Source organism: Pecten maximus, chromosome 2 (assembly GCF_902652985.1).
Source record: "Pecten maximus chromosome 2, xPecMax1.1, whole genome shotgun sequence".
Classification (NCBI taxonomy): Eukaryota; Metazoa; Mollusca; class Bivalvia; order Pectinida; family Pectinidae; genus Pecten; species Pecten maximus.
Genome location: NC_047016.1, coordinates 11,583,497 through 11,610,160, shown reverse-complemented (window position 1 = coordinate 11,610,160; position 26,664 = coordinate 11,583,497). Strand labels below are relative to the sequence as shown.

Here is a 26,664-nt window from a genome sequence, read left to right as displayed (position 1 = left end):
AAATAAAACAAAATACGATCGCGGAATTAATCAGGGATAACATAACTCAACTCCAGGTCAGTAGCCATTTCTGTTTGTGATATTTTATTAATTGTCATCGAGTTGAGAATACGGTCTGTTAAGAGTTATTTATAGAATAATTACATAACGGGTGCCTTAACAAGTCCAGACGGATGAAAAACCGCGACGTGTTCCGATGGTTGGCGATGCCCCAAACTAAAAATACACGAATTTTGATTGGTTCAGACTGGGATAGACTTTCATTGCGAAATACCCGATTAGTTGACTAGGTTGGTAGGCCTAACAAACAACGAAGCAACGAAGATACAGCAACTGGTTACTGGAGCTGTACTTGTGTGTTAGTAAGGTATCATCTAATTATGTTAAGCTGAAAAGTTAAAAAATAACGAAATTTCATTACGTTGTTCTAGTCGCCGAACAAGGAAATATTCCTTGATTTCCTCGTTGTGCGTACTGTAACACGTTAGGCTTCAAATGGTTGGAATGTCCGTCTAGAGTGCGAGGTCCATCGGGATCGATTCCTTAGTTTGAGTAATTTGTGATCTGTCTGTATCAGTACCTCAATTCCCAGTTTGGCTATAATCAGGTTGGAGAAGTATAGCTAAATTGTTGCTAAAAATAGCCAGCCAAAATCACTAATGTTTGTCCAAGTTGCTTTTATTGAGCCAAGAAACATCCTACAATTGCAAAAATAGAATTTATTTGCTTCTGGGAAAGTAATTACAAGTCCTTAATTCAGACCAAGATATCTGATGTACGTGCATAAATGTAGATGGGCCACAGAGGCCGAGTGGTTCAACGATGTCCCGACACTTTATCACTAGCTCTCTACCTCTTGGTTGCAAGTTCGCATGCAGAGCAGCTGCCTGGTACATACTGACCGTAGGCCAGTGGTTTTTCTCTGGGTACTTCGGCTTTCCTCCATCTCCAAAACCTGGCACGTCCTTGAATTACCCTGGCTGTTAATAGGACATTAAACAAAATAAACCAAACCAAAGTACATTTATAGTCAAAGTGACATTGGAATAGTACAGAATGAAAGCCAGCCATTGTTCCTATACCCTATCCAATCTTAATTAGATTAACTTTCTGGATGTTTTTCACAGTTTGTTCAGAAAAGTATTTATCCATTAAGACACGCAAGATATTTTACTTCAAGTTTTCTTCCTGTCGCATAGATTAATACTAGCTCTAAGTACTGGCCCACCATATGGCAAAGGAGTTTTCAAAAAGGATAAAATTGCTTACTTTTCCTAAAAAGGATATACCCTCCATTATACTCAAGTGAAGAGATAATTTATTACCGATCGGCCAGTCGTGACTAAATTCTAAAAATTTTGATAATTCTTAGGACATAACCAGAGAATCTCTGTGTGAAAATAATATTAAACCATCGATCATTGGCATGTAAAAATAAGCTTGCATTCAGCTAGAGTTGACAATAACTGGCTAATCATTAATATAGATATAATGAACTGTAGGAGAGGTCCAAGTAAGCTACCTTGGAGTACACCACAAACTGCATTGCTGGTCCCGATCAGAGTTTGTTCCATTTACGTTGACAATGTATTATTATCACAATCATTGTGATTTATTGCATTTTTGTGTGTTGATCTGACTTGTGACAATTATCAATAATGTTGTTGGTTATATATATATATCTACCACAATACACTGTTGATATATATATCCATTCTCAAGCCATTGTATAAATGTGCTGACTGTTAGATAGATATACATGTATAACTTTCCACATATATGGAATATAACCTGCTGGTCCATTGATTGGTCAAGAATTTGAATGATCGGTCAAGAATTGGAACTTTGACCCAAGCTGCAATTGTTATTGACGTCATCAATAATCAATGACGTCACATCACCGGGCCCTGGCCGTCACCTATACACCTTATTTGCATAGGCGAAATAAGACTTGGCCATGTTACCCTTTTGATCAAGTTGATATTTTTGTTGGAGAAACAGGTCATGTACACAACGCATGATTTTATTTCACACTCATCAGTCATTTTTTAAAAGTTACAAAGGACACTCACTAAAGTTAGTGTCTTTTGTAACTTAAAAAAAATAACTTCCTCGAATTCCATATCCAACATTACAACCCACTGATTGTGTAACCTCTATATGGTTAGATACCTACCTACCTCTGAGTCAGCATACATTAATAGCCCTTATATATATATTAGACAAAACATATTTACACTGTTCATCTGATGGAAACCAAACATGATAATAATATACAAGTATTTAATGCTAAGATAGTAGAAATAATATTCCAGGATATCATATAATACCTGGTAAGCATTTCTCCTTATAACATTTGATCATGTAATCTGTACATAAAAGTGAGGTCTCACAGAAAACAAGTCTTTTATCTCCCCACTGGTGATCCTTGCACCTGTAGAACTTTTCAGCTGTTAGCTGGGATGGAAAGGGGAGTTATAAGGTTACTCTCCATCTCTCCCAAGTTATAATCCCTCTCACCCTATCATGTATCAATGATATAAACTTGGCATTTTAATAAAGTGTTTCAAATCAAGTTTAATTGCCAGTTGTTGCCCCTTTTTGACAGAGATTTTTCCCTGTGAACTTGAAGTTTTGTATTTTCTGGGTTTGTTTTTTCTTATTTTCACCACAGACTACGTCATGTACAGTTTTTAAGTCTGTATTGTCACCATGTTATCAGTAGGTACAGGTGAACTGTATCCAGCTGAAATCTAGTATTATGCATAGAGACCACATTTGCATCTTTGGGAATATGGAAGGCGTTGGGACTTCTGTAATGGTTTCCCATTAAAATTAGTACTTGTCATATAAATATGAGTATATTCAAGTATGAGTTGGCCCCGGATGACAGTTCTAGTTGATATATATACTTTAATTAATATCAATAAGTTCCTTCCACAGTTCATTACAATAGCTACATTGTGAATATATTTACATGTATATGATAGAAATTTCTGTGGAATTTTAAGTTATATACCTTTTGCTTTGTGTTGCAGACGCGTTAACACAATGGCCAGCAATCCCTCAGCACCACCACCTTCTTATGAGGAAGCAATAAATTCAGGGATTTATTACCAAGTGACTCATAGTGAGTATCATATAACACATCACGGTATACATCACGGTATCATATAACACACCACAGTATCATATAACACCTCACAGTATCATATAACACACCACAGTATCATATAAAACATCACGGTATCATATAACACCTCACAGTATCATGTAACACACCACAGTATCATATAACACACCACAGTATCATATAACACCTCACAGTATCATATAACACACCACAGTATCATATAACACACCACAGTATCATATAACACACCACAGTATCATATAACACACCACAGTATCATATAACACACCACTGTATCATATAACACACCACCTTATCATATAACACACCACGGTATCATATAACACCCCACCGTATCATATAACACACCACAGTATCATATAACACACCACAGTATCATATAACACACCACAGTATCATATAACACCTCACAGTATCATATAACACCTCACAATATCATATAACACATCACAGTATCATATAACACCTCACAGTATCATATAACACACCACAGTATCATATAACACCTCACAGTATCATATAACACACCACAGTATCATATAACACACCACAGTATCATATAACACCTCACAGTATCATATAACACCTCACAGTATCATATAACACCTCACAGTATCATATAACACACCACAGTATCATATAACACCTCACAGTATCATATAACACACCACAGTATCATATAACACCTCACAGTATCATATAACACACCACAGTATCATATAACACCTCACAGTATCATATAACACCTCACAGTATCATATAACACCTCACAGTATCATATAACACACCACAGTATCATAAAACACCTCACAGTATCATATAACACACCACCGTATCATATAACACACCACGGTATCATATAACACCTCACAGTATCATATAACACACCACGGTATCATATAACACACCACAGTATCATATAACACACCACAGTATCATATAACAATACTAACACACCACAGTATCATATAACCACCTCACAGTATCAATAACACCACAGTATACACATATAACACCTCACAGTATCATATAACACATCACAGTATCATATAACACATCACGGTATACATCACGGTATCATATAAACACTCACAGTATCATATAACACCTCACAGTATCATATAACACATCACAGTATCATATAACACACACCGTATCATATAACACCCTCACAGTATCATATAACACATCACAGTATCATATAACACACCACAGTATCATATAACACACACAGTATCATTAACACACCACAGTATCATATAACACACCACAGTATAAATACACCCACGTATCATATAACACACCACCGTATCATATAACACCTCACAGTATCATATAACACATCACAGTATCATATAACACACCACAGTATCATATAACACACCACAGTATCATATAACACCCCACCGTATCATATATAACACACCACGGTATCATATAACACACCACCGTATCATATAACACCTCACAGTATCATATAACACCTCACAGTATCATATAACACCTCACAGTATCATATAACACACCACAGTATCATATAACACATCACAGTATCATATAACACACCACAGTATCATATAACACACCACAGTATCATATAACACACCACCGTATCATATAACACCCCACCGTATCATATAACACCTCACAGTATCATATAACACACCACAGTATCATATAACACCTCACAGTATCATATAACACCTCACAGTATCATATAACACCTCACAGTATCATATAACACATCACAGTATCATATACAGTAACACATCACAGTATCATATAACACCTCACAGTATCATATAACACCTCACAGTATCATATAACACACCACAGTATCATATAACACCTCACAGTATCATATAACACCTCACAGTATCATATAACACACCACAGTATCATATAACACACCACAGTATCATATAACACCTCACAGTATCATATAACACCTCACAGTATCATATAACACACCACAGTATCATATAACACACCACAGTATCATGTAACACACCACAGTATCATATAACACATCACGGTATCATATAACACCTCACAGTATCATATAACACCTCACAGTATCATATAACACACCACAGTATCATATAACACCTCACAGTATCATATAACACACCACAGTATCATATAACACCTCACAGTATCATATAACACACCACAGTATCATATAACACCTCACAGTATCATATAACACCTCACAGTATCATATAACACACCACAGTATCATATAACACACCACAGTGTCATATAACACCTCACAGTATCATATAACACCTCACAGTATCATATAACACACCACAGTATCATATAACACACCACAGTATCATGTAACACACCACAGTATCATATAACACATCACGGTATCATATAACACCTCACAGTATCATATAACACCTCACAGTATCATATAACACACCACAGTATCATATAACACCTCACAGTATCATATAACACCTCACAGTATCATATAACACCTCACAGTATCATATAACACACCACAGTATCATATAACACCTCACAGTATCATATAACACCTCACAGTATCATATAACACCTCACAGTATCATATAACACACCACAGTGACTATCATATGATGTATACAGTATAACAGTCCTTCACTTCATCAGTATTAAACGTGCTTGTGAAGCTTTAGTAAGACTGATTTTGTTTATTTCAATAGGTGATGTGCCACCTCCATATGTCTTTGACAATTACGCATCTGATTTACCATCAGTAGAAACTCTGCCTCCTCCTTTAGCTGGCCCGTCAACTGAGGGTGCAGCCGCTCAACCTGGAATCTTTGTGATTCAACCACCTTCTGCACCCAGTTCAAGCCAAGCAGGTCCAATTCCTCCAAAACCAAAAACTCCCAAACCAACTGCAAATCCAACCCCTAATTCCAACTCTACCCCTGCTTCAAATCCAACCCCAGCCTCACGTCCGAACCAAGTCAGCCAGTCAAGGAACCAAAATGCCCGAAGACCATTAACCCTCGATGACAAAGAAGCTCGTCGTGGATTTTTCCATCGTGTGAGTCCTTGTTTATAGACAAAATATGTTACAAACTGATTCTCCAGTTCTACCCCACCATACAGCTGTAACACATTGACATTATATGTTACAAACTGATTCTCCAGTTCTACCCCACCATACAGCTGTAATTAACACATTGATATTATATGTTACAAACTGATTCTCCACTTCTACTCCACCATACACCTGTAACACATTGATATTATATGTTACAAACTGATTCTCCAGTTCTACCCCACCATACAGCTGTGACACACTGATTCTCCAGTTCTACCCCACCATACAGCTGTAACAAACTGATTCTCCAGTTCTACCCCACCATACAGCTGTGACAAACTGATTCTCCAGTTCTACCCCACCATACAGCTGTAACAAACTGATTCTCCAGTTCTACCCCACCATACAGCTGTGACAAACTGATTCTCCAGTTCTACCCCACCATACAGCTGTAACAAACTGATTCTCAAGTTCTACCCCACCATACAGCTGTGACAAACTGATTCTCAAGTTCTACCCCACCATACAGCTGTAACACACTGACATTATATGTTACAAACTGATTCTCCAGTTCTACCCCACCATACAGCTGTAACAAACTGATTCTCAAGTTCTACCCCACCATACAGCTGTAACACATTGATATTATATGTTACAAACTGATTCTCCAGTTCTACCCCACCATACAGCTGTAACAAACTGATTCTCCTGTTCTATCCCACCATACAGCTGTAACAAACTGATTCTCCAGTTCTACCCCACCATACAGCTGTAACACATTGATATTATATGTTACAAACTGATTCTCCAGTTCTACCCCACCATACAGCTGTAACACATTGATATTATATGTTACAAACTGATTCTCCAGTTCTACCCCACCATACAGCTGTAACAAACTGATTCTCCAGTTCTACCCCACCATACAGCTGTAACACATTACAAACTGATTCTCCTGTTCTACCCCACCATACAGCTGTAACACATTACAAACTGATTCTACTGTTCTACCCCACCATACAGCTGTAACACATTACAAACTGATTCTCCTGTTCTACCCCATCATACAGCTGTAACACATTACAAACTTATTCTCCTGTTCTACCCCATCATACAGCTGTAACACATTACAAACTGATTCTCCAGTTCTACTCCACCATACAGCTGTAACAAACTGATTCTCCAGTTCTACTCCACCATACAGCTGTGACAAACTGATTCTCCAGTTCTACTCCACCATACAGCTGTAACAAACTGATTCTCCAGTTCTACCCCACCGTACAGCTGTTACAAACCGATTCTCCAGTTCTACCCCACCATACAGCTGTAACACATTGACATTATATATATATATATGTTACAAACCGATTCTCCAGTTCTACTCCACCATACAGCTGTGACACATTGATTCTCCAGTTCTACCCCACCATACAGCTGTAACACATTGATATTATATGTTACAAACCGATTCTCCAGTTCTACCCCACCATACAGCTGTAACACATTGACATTATATATATATATGTTACAAACTGATTCTCCAGTTCTACCCCACCATACAGCTGTAACAAACTGATTCTCCAGTTCTACCCCACCATACAGCTGTAACAAACTGATTCTCCAGTTCTACCCCACCATACAGCTGTAACAAACTGATTCTCCAGTTCTACCCCACCATACAGCTGTAACACATTGATATTATATGTTACAAACTGATTCTCCAGTTCTACCCCACCATACAGCTGTAACAAACTGATTCTCCAGTTCTACCCCACCATACAGGTGTAACACATTACAAACTGATTCTCCAGTTCTACCCCACCATACAGCTGTAACAAACTGATTCTCCAGTTCTACCCCACCATACAGCTGTTACAAACTGATTCTCCAGTTCTACCCCACCATACAGCTGTTACAAACTGATTCTCCAGTTCTACCCCACCATACAGCTGTAACACATTGATATAAACTGGAACATTTCAAAATAAACAGATGTCTTTAAAAGAAATGCCTATTTTAAGGTATATTTAGTACATTTTAGTTGCATTAGATATAATGAGAGTTTGTCATTAATCTTTTAGCATTTTTAGCATTTTTAACTCGTGTATCCTACAATTAGTGCCAGTTAGCTTATATCATTGCATGATGCAGGAGTGGATGTCCTTCATCTATCCATCAAAGTTTAACTTCTACAAAAACATTTGGCCATGAGGTACAATAAAGTTTCGTTTTATGAATGACTTGACACAGGTCACAGAGGTCAAATATGTCAAGAACTTTCTGTTTTCAAATGACATTGACCTATTTTTAGCCCAACATCTTCAGATGGTCAGGAAAAGTTTCCATTTGAAATTTTGGTTGAAAAAATAACATCTTGTTTCCATTTACATATATTTTCATGTAGAAAAAAAATCCAGAGTCTTTGGTTAAAATATGGAAGATTCCATTAGCATATCAGTGCAGTAATTAATATAAGGAACTTCAATTTGTTTCAATTTGCACACTCATCCTTATTCCCTGTAAAAAGGTGGGGCAGCACTTATAGAAGCAGGTGTGCTTATTAGGTCAAATATGGTAATAAAGATCATTGAATGACGGGCGCCAATTTCTGTCAGTTACAGTTGGATGTTCTTTGTTGTAGATGTACCTGGTACTGGTGGTGCAGGCTTGTTGTATCCTGGCCATTGGAGGTGGAATCTACAGCAAGTAAGTCAGTAATTCTCTGTAATACAGTAACTTGCCTAGAGGAATGCTCAGCCCTTTGAGGAAGAATTGGGGTGCTGTCCTCTGGCCGAGACATACCATAACCTTTTAAAATGGTAGTTGCTACTCCTGCTTGGCGCTCAGCATTTTGGGAGTTGGATAACCGGCTCACCCATTGTCAGTATAATGCGACTGGCTGAGATGTCCTACTGGATGTCTTCAGAAGCATATATGCTTCAGTTAGGTAGAATTATAAAGTTGACATCAGTTTCACGCTCTCACAAGGAAATAAAGATGAAGATACCACAGCCCAAAACACACACATTTGAGAATCAGTTGTCTAATTTGAATATGAAATGATTCAAACTTGGTTAGAGCTATCAGTACGGGATGGTGTTCACACATTTGCCCCAACTGATGATACCATACTTTCATACCAACAGAGGGGTATTGGGGATGATATCATGCTTTCATACCAACAGAGGGGTGTTGGGGACGATACCATGCTTTCATACCAACAGTGGGGTGTTGGGGAGGATACCATGCTTTCATACCAACAGAGGGGTGTTGGGGATGATATCATGCTTTCATACCAACAGAGGGGTGCTGGGGACGATACCATGCTTTCATACCAACAGAGGGGTGCTGGGGACGATACCATGCTTTCATACCAACAGAGGGGTGTTGGGGACGATACCATACTTTCATACCAACAGAGGGGTGCTGGGGACTATACCATACCTTCATACCAACAGAGGGGTGCTGGGGACGATACCATACTTTCATACCAACAGAGGGGTGCTGGGGACTATACCATACTTTCATACCAACAGAGGGGTGCTGGGGACGATATCATGCTTTCATACCAACAGAGGGGTGCTGGGGACGATACCATACTTTCATACCAACAGAGGGGTGCTGGGGACGATACCATACTTTCATACCAACAGAGGGGTGCTGGGGACGATACCATACTTTCATACCAACAGAGGGGTGCTGGGGACGATACCATGCTTTCATACCAACAGAGGGGTGCTGGGGACGATACCATGCTTTCATACCAACAGAGGGGTGCTGGGAACGATACCATGCTTTCATACCAACAGAGGGGTGCTGGGGACGATACCATGCTTTCATACCAACAGAGGGGTGCTGGGGACGATATCATGCTTTCATACCAACAGAGGGGTGTTGGGGACGATACCATGCTTTCATACCAACAGAGGGGTGCTGGGGACGATACCATGCTTTCATACCAACAAAGGGGTGTTGGGGATGATACCATGCTTTCATACCAACAAAGGGGTGTTGGGGATGATACCATACTTTCATACCAACAGAGGGGTGTTGGGGATGATACCAACAGTGGGGTGCTGGGGACGATACCAACAGTGGGGTGCTGGGGACGATACCATACTTTCATACCAACAGAGGGGTGCTGGGGATGATATCATGCTTTCATACCAACAGAGGGGTGCTAGGGACGATACCATGCTTTCATACCAACATTGGGGTGCTGGGGACGATACCATGCTTTCATACCAACAGAGGGGTGTTGGGGACGATACCATGCTTTCATACCAACAGAGGGGTGTTGGGGATGATACCATGCTTTCATACCAACAGAGGGGTGTTGGGGATGATACCATGCTTTCATACCAACAGAGGGGTGCTGGAGATGATATCATGCTTTCATACCAACAGAGGGGTGCTGGAGATGATATCATGCTTTCATACCAACAGAGGGGTGCTGGGGACGATACCATGCTTTCATACCAACAGAGGGGTGCTGGGGATGATATCATGCTTTCATACCAACAGAGGGGTGCTGGGGATGATACCATGCTTTCATACCAACAGAGGGGTGCTGGGGACGATACCATGCTTTCATACCAACAGAGGGGTGCTGGGGATGATACCATGCTTTCATACCAACAGAGGGGTGCTGGGGACGATACCATACTTTCATACCAACAGAGGGGTGTTGGGGATGATACCATGCTTTCATACCAACAGAGGGGTGTTGGGGACGATACCATACTTTCATACCAACAGAGGGGTGTTGGGGACGATACCATGCTTTCATACCAACAGAGGGGTGTTGGGGATGATACCATGCTTTCATACCAACAGAGGGGTGCTGGGGACGATACCAACAGAGGGGTGTTGGGACGATACCATGCTTTCATACCAACAGAGGGGTGCTGGGGACGATACCATGCTTTCATACCAACAGAGGGGTGCTGGGGATGATATCATGCTTTCATACCAACAGAGGGGTGCTGGGGACGATACCATGCTTTCATACCAACAGAGGGGTGCTGGGGACGATACCATACTTTCATACCAACAGAGGGGTGCTGGGGATGATATCATGCTTTCATACCAACAGAGGGGTGCTGGGGACGATACCATGCTTTCATACCAACATTGGGGTGCTGGGGACGATACCAACAGTGGGGTGCTGGGGACGATACCATACTTTCATACCAACAGAGGGGTGCTGGGGATGATATCATGCTTTCATACCAACAGAGGGGTGCTGGGGACGATACCATGCTTTCATACCAACATTGGGGTGCTGGGGACGATACCATGCTTTCATACCAACATTGGGGTGCTGGGGACGATACCATGCTTTCATACCAACAGAGGGGTGCTGGAGATGATATCATGCTTTCATACCAACAGAGGGGTGCTGGAGATGATATCATGCTTTCATACCAACAGAGGGGTGCTGGGGACGATACCATGCTTTCATACCAACAGAGGGGTGCTGGGGATGATATCATGCTTTCATACCAACAGAGGGGTGCTGGGGATGATACCATGCTTTCATACCAACAGAGGGGTGCTGGGGACGATACCATGCTTTCATACCAACAGAGGGGTGCTGGGGATGATACCATGCTTTCATACCAACAGAGGGGTGCTGGGGACGATACCATACTTTCATACCAACAAAGGGGTGTTGGGGATGATACCATGCTTTCATACCAACAGAGGGGTGTTGGGGACGATACCATACTTTCATACCAACAGAGGGGTGTTGGGGACGATACCATGCTTTCATACCAACAGAGGGGTGTTGGGGATGATACCATGCTTTCATACCAACAGAGGGGTGCTGGGGACGATACCAACAGAGGGGTGTTGGGACGATACCATGCTTTCATACCAACAGAGGGGTGCTGGGGACGATACCATGCTTTCATACCAACAGAGGGGTGCTGGGGATGATACCATGCTTTCATACCAACAGAGGGGTGCTGGGGACGATACCATGCTTTCATACCAACAGAGGGGTGCTGGGGACGATACCATACTTTCATACCAACAGAGGGGTGCTGGGGATGATATCATGCTTTCATACCAACAGAGGGGTGCTGGGGACGATACCATGCTTTCATACCAACATTGGGGTGCTGGGGACGATACCAACAGTGGGGTGCTGGGGACGATACCATACTTTCATACCAACAGAGGGGTGCTGGGGATGATATCATGCTTTCATACCAACAGAGGGGTGCTGGGGACGATACCATGCTTTCATACCAACATTGGGGTGCTGGGGACGATACCATGCTTTCATACCAACATTGGGGTGCTGGGGACGATACCATGCTTTCATACCAACAGAGGGGTGCTGGGGTGGGGTAGGATGGGGAAATGATACCATGGTTTTACCTTGTTATCAGGTAGGTTATAGGCTGTTTTCTTTTTCAGTGAATACTTGAGGGACAAGATAGCATCAGATCCTGATACCTACAGGGGATTGATCATGTACGTAACAAATTGTTTGGTATACTTTATAGTTATCAGTAGGTACTGTGAATATATACTGTAAAGTACTTATTTAAAACTGTACATGTGAGCACTTTTCCAGTCCCATTATTTGTCTATGTCTTTGTATTGGTCTCTTCAGTAATATGAACCCTGCTATTTCGTATTATGACCACTTTTGACAGTCCCAATGACAACTAATTAACGTTGATTGACCCTATGTTAGCGAACAGTCACCTGTGTTTAAACTTTCTAAGTGTGCAGTGAGCCATATGAACGGCTTGCCACAGGTCAGATGTTCGATCCTTTGTTTGTCAAAACAGATCAACCTTTCTTCAAGGTGACAAAGAAATAAATTATGTAATTATCTCCCTTGGCTGGGAAGGTGTTATTATTGATCATTTACTCATCAGGGTATTGACAGGTCAGAAATCTGCCTATTGGTCACTTTGAAACCCTGTAAATTTTCTTTTCTTCGCCAGTCCACACTCTGAAACCGACTCATTCTTTTACTGCTATATATGTTCATTTTTACTTTACATGCCATAGATTAAAAGGATATTCTGCAGAATTTTGAAAATCTCTGGGTTTTTTTACATTTCAAGAACTCTTACTTACTGTAAGATTTTTTAAACTACATGTATTGTCAGCGTCAAAATATCTTTCCTCTCAGGTCAGTTGGGACAAGCAAAACTAGTGGGAATACCCCAGCCTGTTTTAAGTTATTCCATAAACATTAACATTTGGGGTAATCCTGAACTGAATGGATACTAGATCACACATTATGTGTGAAGTTTTGGGGAAATTCACAAGTGTGTATGTTGTACAATAACTTAAAATTTCATTGGTTCGTTAGGCTTATTTTTTATCAATTTTAAAATGTGAACATTTCACACTGTCTAATAAAATGCAAACACACAAAAACATTTGGTAATTGATCTATTAAGAATACTAGCAACCATTGTTTTGTATACAGAGGTTTAATGATAGCGAACATTGTTCTGTATACAGAGGTTTAATGATAGCGACCATTGTTCTGTATACAGAGGTTTAATGATTGCTTCCATTTTCTTCACCTGGACGATGACAGAGATAAGGAAAAAACACAAACCTGCCGCTATTATCTTCATGATTGTTTTTGTAAGTATAAGATCTGGTTCCTGATAATTTGGGTTCAGTTATAATATACATATTTCAAATTATTTTGATATGTATTCCATGTTGTGGAATTGTCCATTATTAGCTCACCTGTCCCTGTTGTCAGTCCGTTGTCAGTCTGTTGTCTGTCCGTCGTCCTTCTGTGTCTGTCCGTTGTCTGTCCGTTGTCTGTCAACATTTCCTTTAAATCTCTACAAGTAATAAATTGCTGAATAAATTTTAACCAAATTTGCTCAGAAACATTCTTTGGGGAAGGGAACAGATATTGCACACACAGGACCAGGGCCTCATATGGGAAATGCAGATAAAACCTTCATCACTACTTGTCAAAGAGTGCTTTATAGATTTTAACCAATAGTGGGGTGCTGGGGATGATATCATGCTTTCATACCAACAGAGGGGTGTTGGGACGATACCATGCTTTCATACCAACAGAGGGGTGCTGGGGATGATACCATGCTTTCATACCAACAGAGGGGTGTTGGGGATGATACCATGCTTTCATACCAACAGAGGGGTGCTGGGGACGATACCATGCTTTCAATCTTTTTTTCTTTTTTTTTTTAAACTTTTTGGATTCCTACTCTATAACGATATATAGCATTGTAGGGCATAAAGAGATAAACACACATCATGATGTAAAAAATAGGCCCCGGGGTCTTTCCCCACCCGTAAAAAATAGGCCCTGGGGTCTTTCCCCACCCGTAAAAAATAGGCCCTGGGGTCTTTCCCCACCCCTAGGGACTTACTTAACTCAAATACTGCCTAAGGTCTGTTTATGTAAAACCAGCTGATATTCACGCATCATAATTAAATTTAAGTTTTCGTATTTTTCTGTCTTTCAGAACCTGATTCTGAGCTTTGCTGTTATGGCCCTGGCCTGGTCAGTATATGAATTATTTATACATTTGCTGTAATGGAGATCCTTAACTTTTTGTGCCTATGTACTTATATGGACGGACGTATAGTATACACATGTCCATATAACATCCCGTCCTGTGTCAGACAGCTTGGGTTTACACCATAGTTTCATAAAACTAAGTTCTGCACCTGATCATATTCTGGTGGCCAATGGTCAAGGACAATTAAAGGTTCACCTTTGACCCCCTTTGTATGGGACACGTTTGTCCACACCAGTGTCATATCTTCAAAACCCATATTTATGCCATAGTATGTGTATCATAACATTAAATTCTACACCTAATCACTTTCTGATGGTCATTAGTCAAGGTTCACCTTTGAACCCTTTTGCACCTTATCACATTTTGGTGTTCATTGGTCAAGGTTAAAGGGTCAAAGTTCACCTTTGAGCCCTTTGCACCTAATCACATTCTGGTGGTCATTGGTCATGGTTTAAGGGTCAAAGTTCATCTTTGAACCCTTTTGCACCTAATCACATTCTGGTGGTCATTGGTCAAGGTTGAAGTCCTTTGTATAGGAGCATTACCATTAATGTCTTAGACATTTTCTAGTTCTTTAGTGATATCAATATACCTTATTTTTCATATATTTTGGGCCTGCAATGTAATATGAAAAATGTTTGTTAGAATTCTAAATGTTTTTAGCAGGCCTTATCTTGAAGTTTTGGAGACAGTTCTGGGTCACAGTAGCTTTGAATCTATATGGCAGTAGTGTTCATATGTAACTTAGGTGCTGAACAATATTTTCATGTCTAAGTGATTTAAAAGACATTTTAAAGGACATTTCTGTTACAATACCATATTTATGGTGGGTACAGATTGGAAGGGACCAAGATCGCTTACACAGTCAAATTGCTGTGGATCAATGTTACTGGTATAGATTTACATTGGGAAATCTTATGTTATGTGAATGATTCCCGCCCACCAACTAGCAATTCCACTAGATTGACCTTTGAAATATAGTTTCCTGATAAACACAAAATTTACGATGTTCATTAAGATTTTTATTGATTGTTCCAGTCTCACTGGCAGTATCGCTCCATTGGTTTTTTATGGAATAACAGCTGGCCATGGTTTAGTTGTACAGATATTTCTTTACCAGAAAAAGGTAAGTACATTTATATTGTTTTATATGACCTATGTGTGTAGAATTAATCTAACCATCACTGATTATCATCCTGTTCCTTATGGGTCTGTATTGTAAACAACCGTTGACCTTTGAGAGTCTGTAGTATAAACAACCGTTGACCTTTGTGAGTCTGTAGTATAAACACCTGTTGATCATGACCTTTATAAGTCTGTAGTATAAACACCTGTTGACCTTTGTGAGTCTGTAGTATAAATACCTGTTGATCGTGACCTTTATAAGTTTGTAGTATAAACACCTGTTGACCTTTATAAGTCTGTAGTATAAACACCTGTTGACCTTTATAAGTCTGTAGTATAAACACCTGTTGACCTTTATAAGTCTGTAGAATAAACACCTGTTGACCTTTATAAGTCTGTAGTATAAACAACTGTTGACCTTTATAAGTCTGTAGTATAAACACCTGTTGACCTTTGTGAGTCTGTAGTATTAGCAACTGTTGACCTTTATAAGTCTGTAGAATAAACAACTGTTGACCTTTGTGAGTCTGTAGTATAAACACCTGTTGATCATGACCTTTATAAGTTTGTAGTATAAACACCTGTTGACCTTTATAAGTCTGTAGTATAAACACCTGTTGACCTTTATAAGTCTGTAGTATAAACACCTGTTGACCTTTATAAGTCTGTAGAATAAACACCTGTTGACCTTTATAAGTCTGTAGTATAAACAACTGTTGACCTTTATAAGTCTGTAGTATAAACACCTGTTGACCTTTGTGAGTCTGTAGTATTAGCAACTGTTGACCTTTATAAGTCTGTAGAATAAACAACTGTTGACCTTTGTGAGTCTGTATTATTAACACCTGTTGACCTTTGCGAGTCTGTAGTATAAACACCTTTTGACCTTTGTGAGTCTGTAGTATAAACAACTGTTGACCTTTATAAGTCTGTAGAATAAACAACTGTTGACCTTTGTGAGTTTGTAGTATAAACACCTGTTGACCTTTGTGAGTCTGTAGTATAAACAATGTTGACCTTTATGAGTCTGTAGTATAAACACCTTTTGACCTTTGTGAGTCTGTATTATAAACAACTATTGACCTTTGTGAGTCTGTAGTATAAACACCGTTTGACCTTTGTGAGTCGGTAGTATAAACAACTGTTGACCTTTGTGAGTCTGTAGTATAAACACCTTTTGACCTTTGTGAGTTTGTATTATAAACAACTACTGACTTTTGTGAGTCTGTAGTATAAACACCTTTTGACCTTTGTGAGTCTGTAGTATAAACAACTTTTGACCTTTATAAGTCTGTAGAATAAACAACTGTTGACCTTTGTGAGTTTGTATTATAAACACCTGTTGATCTTTGTGAGTCTGTAGTATAAACAATGTTGACCTTTATGACTCTGTAGTATAAACACCTTTTGCCCTTTGTGAGTTTGTATTATAAACAACTATTGACCTTTGTGAGTCTGTAGTATAAACACCTTTTGACGTTGATGAGTCTGTATTATAAACACCTGTTGACCTTTGTGAGTCTGTAGTGTAAACAATGTTGACCTTTATGAGTCTGTAGTATAAACACCTTTTGACCTTTGTGAGTTTGTATTATAAACAACTATTGACCTTTGTGAGTCTGTAGTATAAACACCTTTTGACATTGATGAGTCTGTATTATAAACACCTGTTGACCTTTGTGAGTCTGTAGTGTAAACAATGTTGACCTTTATGAGTCTGTAGTATAAACACCTTTTGACCTTTGTGAGTTTGTATTATAAACAACTATTGACCTTTGTGAGTCTGTAGTATAAACACCTTTTGACCTTGATGAGTCTGTATTATAAACACCTTTTGACCTTGATGAGTCTGTATTATAAACACCTGTTGACCTTTGTGAGTCTGTAGTGTAAACAATGTTGACCTTTATGAGTCTGTAGTATAAACACCTTTTGACCTTTGTGAGTCTATAGTATAAACAACTGTTGACCTTTATAAGTCTAGAATAAACAACTGTTGACATTTGTGAGCCTGTAGTATAAACAACTGTTGACCTTTGTGAGTTTGTAGTATAAACACCTGTTGACCTTTGTGAGTCTGTAGTATAAACACCTTTTGACCTTTGTGAGTCGGTAGTATAAAGAACTGTTGACCTTTGTAAGTCTGTATTATAAACAACTATTGACCTTTGTGAGTCTCTTGTATTTCTTAGCATGAACATATTTTTTAGTCCAAGCATCATCAGAGGGTTGGCTATTTAAATTGTCCTTCGTCATTGCCATCTGTTTTCCATCTGTCACCTGTCCGTCTGTAAGGTGAAGCTTCCCTTTGGTCCCTAGTTTTGCCCAAAGAAAAACAAAATGGCTGACTGTCAGCCATCTAGGCTTTTGAGAATTGAAGTTCGTTATCACTATCGCTTGAAAAGTATTGGATAGATATTCCTTAAACTTCATATGTAGGTTCCCCTTAGTTGCTAGATGTACCAATTAGATTTAGATTTTTGATTTAAAAACAAAATAACCAATGGTCGACCATCTTGGATTTTGAGAATTGAAGTTGTTATCCCTATTGCTTGAAAAGTACTAGAGGGATGAACTTTACTATTGTTTATATAAGGAAATCACATTTTTGACTGTCATTTGTTTGATTTCTATTGGAATTCATTCTAATTTGTTAAACATTATCAGCATGAGATGACAGTTTGATGGTGTGCACATGTTGTTCAGGCTGATGATCCCTAGGGCTAATGAGCAGGGTCAAATTAACTGAACTTTAAAAATCTCCTTCTCAAAACCCAAATAGGATAGAATCAAATATTCTTCATAAATGGAAGAGTCTCAAGATTTTGTTTGATTTCAATTGTGAATTTCATTACCCTGGGGTCTCACGTTTGCCCCTGGGGAGGGGGAAAACTTTACTGTAGTTTATATAAGGAAATCACACTTTTGACTATCATCTGTTGGATTTCTTTTGTCATTATTATTTCTAACTTGGTTAGAATTAGCTGTTTTGGAATACAGTTTGTTGGTATACAAATGTTTGCCCAACTGACTCCAAGTAGCTGATGGGCGTGGTCAAAGAGGATCAAAGAAATATTTTTAAACTCAGGTGACCGTTATATTAAAGGCCCATGGGCCTCTTGTTGATTAGAAAATTAAAGTAGCCGACATCCAGCCATCTTGGTTTTTGAGAATTGAAGATTATCACTATTGCTTGAAAATACTTAAAGGATATTTCTCAAAGTTCATGTGTAGGATCCACTTGTTCTTGTTATCAGATTAGTAAGAGGAAAAAAGAAAGAGGGGGAAAGTAGAGAGATGATCGGTTTGACATAGAACCAATAAAGATAATTCAATGGTGGATGCCAGGATCCCTCTGGTATCCCTGTTGTTGATTGATATGTTAATAGATTAATTACTTTATGCAAAGAAGAAAACTATAATGTACTATAGCCACATTACTGATCATATCTAATTGCTCTTAGAATGCACTTTATGACAAGTGCATTGAGAGATTTTATATTTCTGTTGTTTTCTTTTTGACACTTGTTGCTTACATTGACATTTACCTATCATAACAGTAGGACAGGGGACATAACTCTGTATAGTATCCTTGATTGCATTTACACTTACCTATGATAACAATAGGACAAGGGACATAACTATGTATAATATCCTTGATTACATTGACACTTACCTATCATAGGCCAGTGGTTTTTTCTCTGGGTACTCAGGCTTTCCTCCACCTCCAAAACCAGGCATGTCCTTAAATGACCCTGGCTGTTAATAGGATGTGAAATAATATAAAACAACCAAACTAAAATCCTATCATTATACTTTATAGTAGGACAAGGGACATAACTCTGTATAATATCCTTGATTGCATTTTCAGATTGCCTTTACTTTGATATCTGGAATGATCTTCACATTTGTGACAGTGGCCGTTTTATTTGGATTGTCAGTTCCTATATTTAGTTCAGTAAGTATGGATGATAGAACGGGCGAAGCTATTTGGTTAATATGTCTATGTACTTTGTAGTATTCAGGAAAATATGGACTTGTATACATGGAACTGAAAGGCAAATCCTAAAGTGGAAATATTTCAATGATAGTTAACTGAGAGTTCTCAGTAATGGTAGTTCAGTCACAAAATTGTTCAAACGGAATTTTATTGCATGGAAAGTTAACATATATCCTTCCAACAACTGTAGCATGCTAATGTGTAATGGTCAAATTGACAATGTTCACACCTCCATAAGGAGCCCCATTGAGTCTGTTAAATGTGCCATTGCTGGAAAGAGGATATAAGCTACTGCCAGATTTATCAATATTTATTAGATCATTCAATGTGTGATGTCACAAATCTCGATGTATATCAAAATGTCATGACACAATATAATGGTTTTCAACAATTACTTGAATTCCACTCCATTACCAGAAATCAGTAAAACCAAGATATACCTCCAACCATCGAGATATCAAGAAAAATATGTTGTAAATACAAAGGTTTCTAAGATGTGAAAGTCAAATGCCAACATCACAATAATAGTGCTTCCTGACAGAAAGTGTTAGTTTTTCAAGTCCTTAAATTGGTTTAAGGTCAGGGTCATTTGTTTCTATAAATAGACAATTAATTACTGCATATCATTTTCCAATATGTCTGGCCAAGTCAACTTGATTTACTTCATGCACTGCTTCCTCATATGAACATCTCAGCCAAAAAATTATAAGTTTTTAGCTCACCTGGCCCAAAGGGCACCGGTCTCTCATATGTATTGGATGAAGCCTGAAAGAGTTTGCAAATACAATTGACCTTGAGCCATATTCAAGGTCACAGGGGTCAAGTAGGCTTAATTCTTTAATCAACTTCTCAATAACCAAGAGGTCAAAGGACTTGAAATGGGGTCTGTTACATTCTGGGGTGAAGGGCTTCCAAGTTTGTTTAAATGAATGACCTTGACATGATTTAAGCTTGAAATAGTTAAAGTGGCCAAAATATTAAAAACAAAAAACAAAACAAAAACACCTGTCTATATAGCTGCTAGGCCATTAGGTCTTATAACTGGTCTCTGATACACTTGTTCTTATTTATTAGGTCACCTGAGAGGAAGTCTCAAGTGACCTATTCTAATCGCTTTTTGTCCGCTGTCGTCTGTCGTGCATCCGTAAACAATTAACATTTTCGACTTCTTCTCCAAAAACCGCTAACCTAAACTCAATGAAATTTGACAGGAAGCTTCTATGGCTAAAGGTCAACCAAAATGAATTATATGGTCCCCACCCTCCAGGGGCCTGAGAAGTGGGGCCAAAAAGGGTCAAATTGACTAAAACTTCAAAAATCTTCTTCTTTACTCTCAGATATGGAGGAATCAAACACACTTCATAGATGGAAGAGGTATTAAGGTGCTTTACCAAAATTGTGAATTTCATGACCCTGGGGTCTCATGTTTGCCCTTGGGGAGGGGGTAAACGTTACTATTGTTTATGTAGGGAAATCACATTTTTGACTATTATTTGTTGAATTCATATTGAAATTCATTCTTACTTGGTTAACATTATTAATATGAGATGACAGTTTGTTGGTATGCACATATTGGCCCTGACTGGCCCCCAGGGGCTGATGAGCGGGGCTAAAAATGGTCAAATTGCTGAAATTTTTAAAATCTTCTTCTCAAGATCCTAATAAGGTAGAATCAAACACTCTTCATAGATGAAAGGGTTTTAAGGTGCTTTACCAAAATTGTAAAATTTATGACCCTGGGTCCCACGTTTGCCCCTTTGGAGGGGTTAACTTTACTATGATTTATATAGGGAAATCACATTTTGACTATCATTTGTAGGATTTCTATTGGAATTCATTCTTACTTGGTTAACATTATCAGCATGGGATGGCAGCATAATGGTATGCACATGTTAGCCCTGACTGACCCCTTGGACTGATGAGTAGGGCAAAAAAATGGTAAATTAAATCAACTGAAATATTTCGAAACTCAGGTGACCATCAAGTCCCATGGGCCTCTTGTGTTTAAATATAAAAAGGATCAGTGGGTAGCAGGTGGTCAATTCTGGCCCATGGGGCACTTGTTTATTATAGATATTGTAGTTGTAGTATTTCATTTTTTTCTTGTTGTTTTTTTGCCAGATGACAGCATGTTTGATCGGGGGAGCTGTTGCCTTGTTTTTTGGATGGGTAAGTGCTGTAATGTATACTGTGAAGAATTCTCTGTAACCATGGCATTGATTTTCAGCTTCCTGGAATGAATCCTCCTTGTACAGTACTTACACCAGGTCCAATCCTCCTTGTACAGTACTTACACCAGGTCCTATCCTCCTTGTACAGTACTTACACCAGGTCCTATCCTCCTTGTACAGTACTTACACCAGGTCCTATCCTCATTGTACAGTACTTACACCAGGTCCAATCCTCCTTGTACAGTACTTACACCAGGTCCTATCCTCCTTGTACAGTACTTACACCAGGTCCTATCCTCCTTGTACAGTACTTACACCAGGTCCTATCCTCATTGTACAGTACTTACACCAGGTCCAATCCTCCTTGTACAGTACTTACACCAGGTCCTATCCTCCTTGTACAGTACTTACACCAGTTCCTATCCTCCTAGTACAGTACTTACACCAGGTCCTATCCTCCGTGTACAGTACTTACACCAGGTCCTATCCTCCTTGTACAGTACTTACACCAGGTCCTATCCTCCTTGTACAGTACTTACACCAGGTCCTATCCTCCTTGTACAATACTTACACCAGGTCCTGTTTATTGATTTTACTCAGAATTAATATTATTATTATTATAGTATTATTTGTTAATTTTGCACCCTTTTCTTTAATAGATGTATGAAGTACTTGTAATGTATAATTACATTGTTAGCTTTCCTTTACAGTGGGAGATGATTTACCTGTAATATATAATTACATCGTTAGCTTTCCTTTACAGTGGGTGATGATTTACCTGTAATGTATAATTACATCGTTAGCTTTCCTTTACAGTAAGTGATGATTTACCTGTAATATATAATTACATCGTTAGCTTTCCTTTACAGTGAGTGATGATTTACCTGTAATATGTAATTACATTGTTAGCTTTCCTTTAGAGTTGGAGATGATTTATCTGTAATGTATAATTACATTGTTAGCTTTCCTTTAGAGTAGGAGATGATTTACCTGTAATATATAATTACATTGTTAGCTTTCCTTTACAGTGGGTGATGATTTACCTGTAATATATAATTACATTGTTAGCTTTCCTTTAGAGTAGGAGATGATTTACCTGTGATGTATAATTACATCGTTATCTTTCTTTTACAGTGGGTGATGATTCTCATCTGGTGTATGATAGATGAATGGCAGAAGTATAATCACAAACCTGAAGAGTACTTAGCTCTACAACCGTTCATGTATGCTGGGGTTCTTTACCTGCCTTTTATTTTATTAGGAATAATGTTCTGCAAGTTTGAATGGTCCAAATATAAATAACTCATCCTGGTGGTCAAATGTGATAATGCTGAACCAGGAGAGTTGCTACATATTGGTTCAGAAGATGATACCCACCTCAACCATTTGTAACTGTCTTGTTACTAGAGATGTGTTGGATAGTTACACCAGGGGGAACAGTGTACCATGTATTCAGCAGAAAAAAAATGTTTGTTATGAGTTTGGGTTATAAATTATTAGAGTTTTTTGTTGTTAGCTTATGTCATGACGCAGGATCCATCGTTGTCAACCGTCAGCATTTCCTTTAAATCACTTCCTGTGCTGAATTACTGAATATTATTTGATGAAATGTAGTCTAGAGCATCATTGGGCCAAGAAGATCTAAAGTGGTTAAAGGAAGGCTTCCCTGGGGCTGAGGGGTGGGGCCCAATAGGGGAAATTGATATCAATTATTCTATTTTAAAATTGCTACTTGTCCTGAAGGACTAGATGGATTTCAATGAAATTTGATCTGGAGCATTTTTAGGAAAAGAAGATCTAATATTGTAGAAACAGGTGTGGCTCCCTTGGGACTGGAGAGAGGAGGTCCAGTGTGGAAAATACTCAAAAAAATCCAATGCAATTCAAAATCTTTCTTCTTGAAGAATCACAGGATTTGGTCTACATTTGGGTTGATAGGAGAGGCAGCAATAAATGTAAGAACATTATTGTAATATAACACAAATTAAAATGTTGCCATGATTACTGAAATATCAAGGTGAGCAATGCAGGCCCTATAGGCCTCTTGTTATATACTTGTTATTGTGTTAGCGTTGTATCCTAATTTACTATTATCTTAAGTCATTATTAGACATATTACCTGATCAGTGATTCAGTCATAGCACCCAAAGGTTATAGTTTACATATCATTCACAACTGCTTGCCAACATAATATATCAACATACATATCTGCAAAACAATTATTTACTCACTCCATTATTCTATAAAGTACATGTACTTTTGTTTGTTGTTTGCTTTGGTTAAACGGACCATTGATGGCTGTGGCCATTTAGCGCCATAGTGATTCATTTACTACCTTATTATAAACATACATGGGTAGTATAATTTGATCATCAAAATAAGAAGTGGGTTAAGATAAAAAAAGATATAGGGAATAGGTGATATGGACCATGTGATATACATAACATCAAAGGGGGTAAGGTAGGTAGGAGGGCATTAGAGTCTGTAGAAGATATTCATGTCTTTCAGATAGCTGAATTGTGCATTCGATTCTACAGAACTGTAAAGAGTACAAAATGTTAAGCTATCTATAATTAAAATTTGTGTAATTTCTGATTTCTGGAAAAATGATCTCTTGCTGTTTTCATTAAATTGATAAGACGTTTGTAGAGCTACATATTTTTGTGTTTTTACACTGAGACAATTGTGTTTTATATTTATTTATTCCAATTTTTATTGCTGATTTAGCTGAAGTTTTCTGTTGTATAATACTCTGTCTTTACTCTGTAATACTCCTTTACAAATGACTTAATAGTATAGATCTGTCAGTAACACAATGTAATGTGTATACAACCATACAGTGTATTGTGTTCATGTTCATTGACACAATATCAATGTGTATACAACCATACAGTGTATTGTGTTCATGTTCAATAACACAATATCAATGTGTATACAACCATACAGTGTATTGTGTTCACGTTCAATAACACAATATCAATGTGTATACAACCATACAGTGTATTGTGTTCATGTTCATTGACACAATATCAATGTGTATACAACCATACAGTGTATTGTGTTCATGTTCATATAATACAGTCCAGGTAAGATTTGTTATTATTGCATTTTTGCCAGTGAAATATAGAAATCCATCAAACAAATAAATTTGCAGTGATGAGCAGTGAAAGTATAAGATATTGCAGTTTTTTCGTTTTTGACCAATTATAGCAAACCTTTGTATTCACTTCATTGGAACTTGCTGATTTTTCCAATCGTAGCGAAGATAGGTAAATTGGTTATTTTGCTGTATTTCTGAAATATTCGGCTGTTTTTCCTTGACAAGAATACTCACTTGACATTAGCTTTCAAGCAGGTTCTCCGATAACAACAGAACACGCTTAAATTATTATGTTATGTTTACGTCACAAAGAGATGACGTCATGAATCATGTTAGTGATTCCCGCACTTTTTGAAACTATTAATTTTTCTATGTTTTTAATTTTGTTTTTAAGCAAGTTTAGGTTTCTACCCAAGTCTTTCTGTCCATCCACTTCGTTTTTTCCACACTTTTCCCAGCCATGCTTCAAGGTATGTTAGTAAAAGTTGGTGTGTAACTTTAGTATGAGTAGCTACAGATCAAGCTTGACTTTCATTCTGCTTGAATAATTTTTGCAAGAGTTAGGGCCCTTACCTTGATCCACAATTCAGTTTTCCACACTTTTCTCAGACATGCTTCAAAGTATGTTGGGTAAGTTGGTGTGTAGCTTCAGTATGAGAAGCTACAGATCAGGTCAGAGTTTCAGAGTTTTTGGGTCAAAGGTAAGGTCACTGTTTCTATTATAACAGAGGTTGGTAGGGGACATGTATTGCTTTAGCATTACATGTACTTTAATCCTTGTTTGAAATGAAATCCAGACATATTATCACAACTGTAAAATGATAATTTGTGATTGATATTATAGTTACCACCTGATACATTGTGTGTTGTTATTTGTTACATTCTAATATGTTGATATAATATTATACTTACCACCTGATACATTGTGTGTTATTTTTACACTCTAATATGTTGATATAATATGATGATTTTCTACTATTATGTATATTTATTATCATTTGATATTGTTTGTATATGTGTAGATATCCATGTACCTGGCCTTACTATCGTACATATCTAGGATGCTCCAAACTGATTTTATTGTGACAATCAAAGACTGTATCGGTCATTAATGCACACCAGTTGTCTCCCTTAGCTAGGGGATAATTAACATGTGTGTAGGTAAGTCTAATTACCTCATCTAGATTTTTGTTGTTTAAAGGCTGAGTATCAAAATTCACTCATCCCAGTTACTATAACTAGATGTTGCTGTTTTGTATAGGTCAGCCATGTTTTATCCATGGTTGTTGTTTAACCTTAAAGCTGTGATATCTACATATTAACTTATACTTATACTCTAGATTTTGAATGATATGTTAATAAAATGTTATTCTATTACAGCTGTGTACCTTGTCTTTAATTACACCATACAACAGTGTATGTACCATTGTCTCTAATTACACCATACAACAGTGTATGTACCGTTGTCTCTAATTACACCATACAACAGTGTATGTACCATCGTCTAATTACACCATACAAC

At 38.1% G+C, this 26,664-nt stretch overlaps 1 protein-coding gene across 4 annotated transcripts; it reads left to right on the top strand.

The window, feature by feature from the left end:
* Positions 1–257: 257 nt before the first annotated feature.
* Positions 258–26,519, top strand: LOC117317633. 4 transcript variants are annotated; one of them, XM_033872499.1, is made up of 11 exons: positions 258–362; positions 3,039–3,130; positions 5,851–6,200; positions 8,842–8,906; positions 12,630–12,686; positions 13,733–13,826; positions 14,690–14,727; positions 15,785–15,872; positions 19,743–19,829; positions 21,993–22,040; positions 23,177–26,519. In XM_033872499.1, the coding sequence occupies exons 2-11, from the start codon at positions 3,052–3,054 to the stop codon at positions 23,342–23,344; spliced, it is 1,074 nt and encodes a 357-aa protein (XP_033728390.1). In that variant the 5' UTR covers positions 258–362; positions 3,039–3,051; the 3' UTR covers positions 23,345–26,519. The 4 variants fall into 4 exon arrangements, with proteins under 4 accessions (XP_033728390.1, XP_033728382.1, XP_033728398.1 ...); XM_033872491.1 differs by having other exon boundaries at positions 258–367; XM_033872507.1 differs by having other exon boundaries at positions 281–358.
* Positions 26,520–26,664: the final 145 nt, after the last annotated feature.

Excerpts from the sequence above, each read along its gene's own strand:
- LOC117317633 (XM_033872499.1), top strand. The coding sequence starts at position 3,052 with ATGGCCAGCAATCCCTCAGCACCACCACCTTCTTATGAGGAAGCAATA. Across the intron at positions 14,728-15,784 it reads GCTGTTATGGCCCTGGCCTG|TCTCACTGGCAGTATCGCTC; the intron begins GTCAGTATATGA and ends TGATTGTTCCAG. Across the intron at positions 19,830-21,992 it reads CAGTTCCTATATTTAGTTCA|ATGACAGCATGTTTGATCGG; the intron begins GTAAGTATGGAT and ends TTTTTTTGCCAG.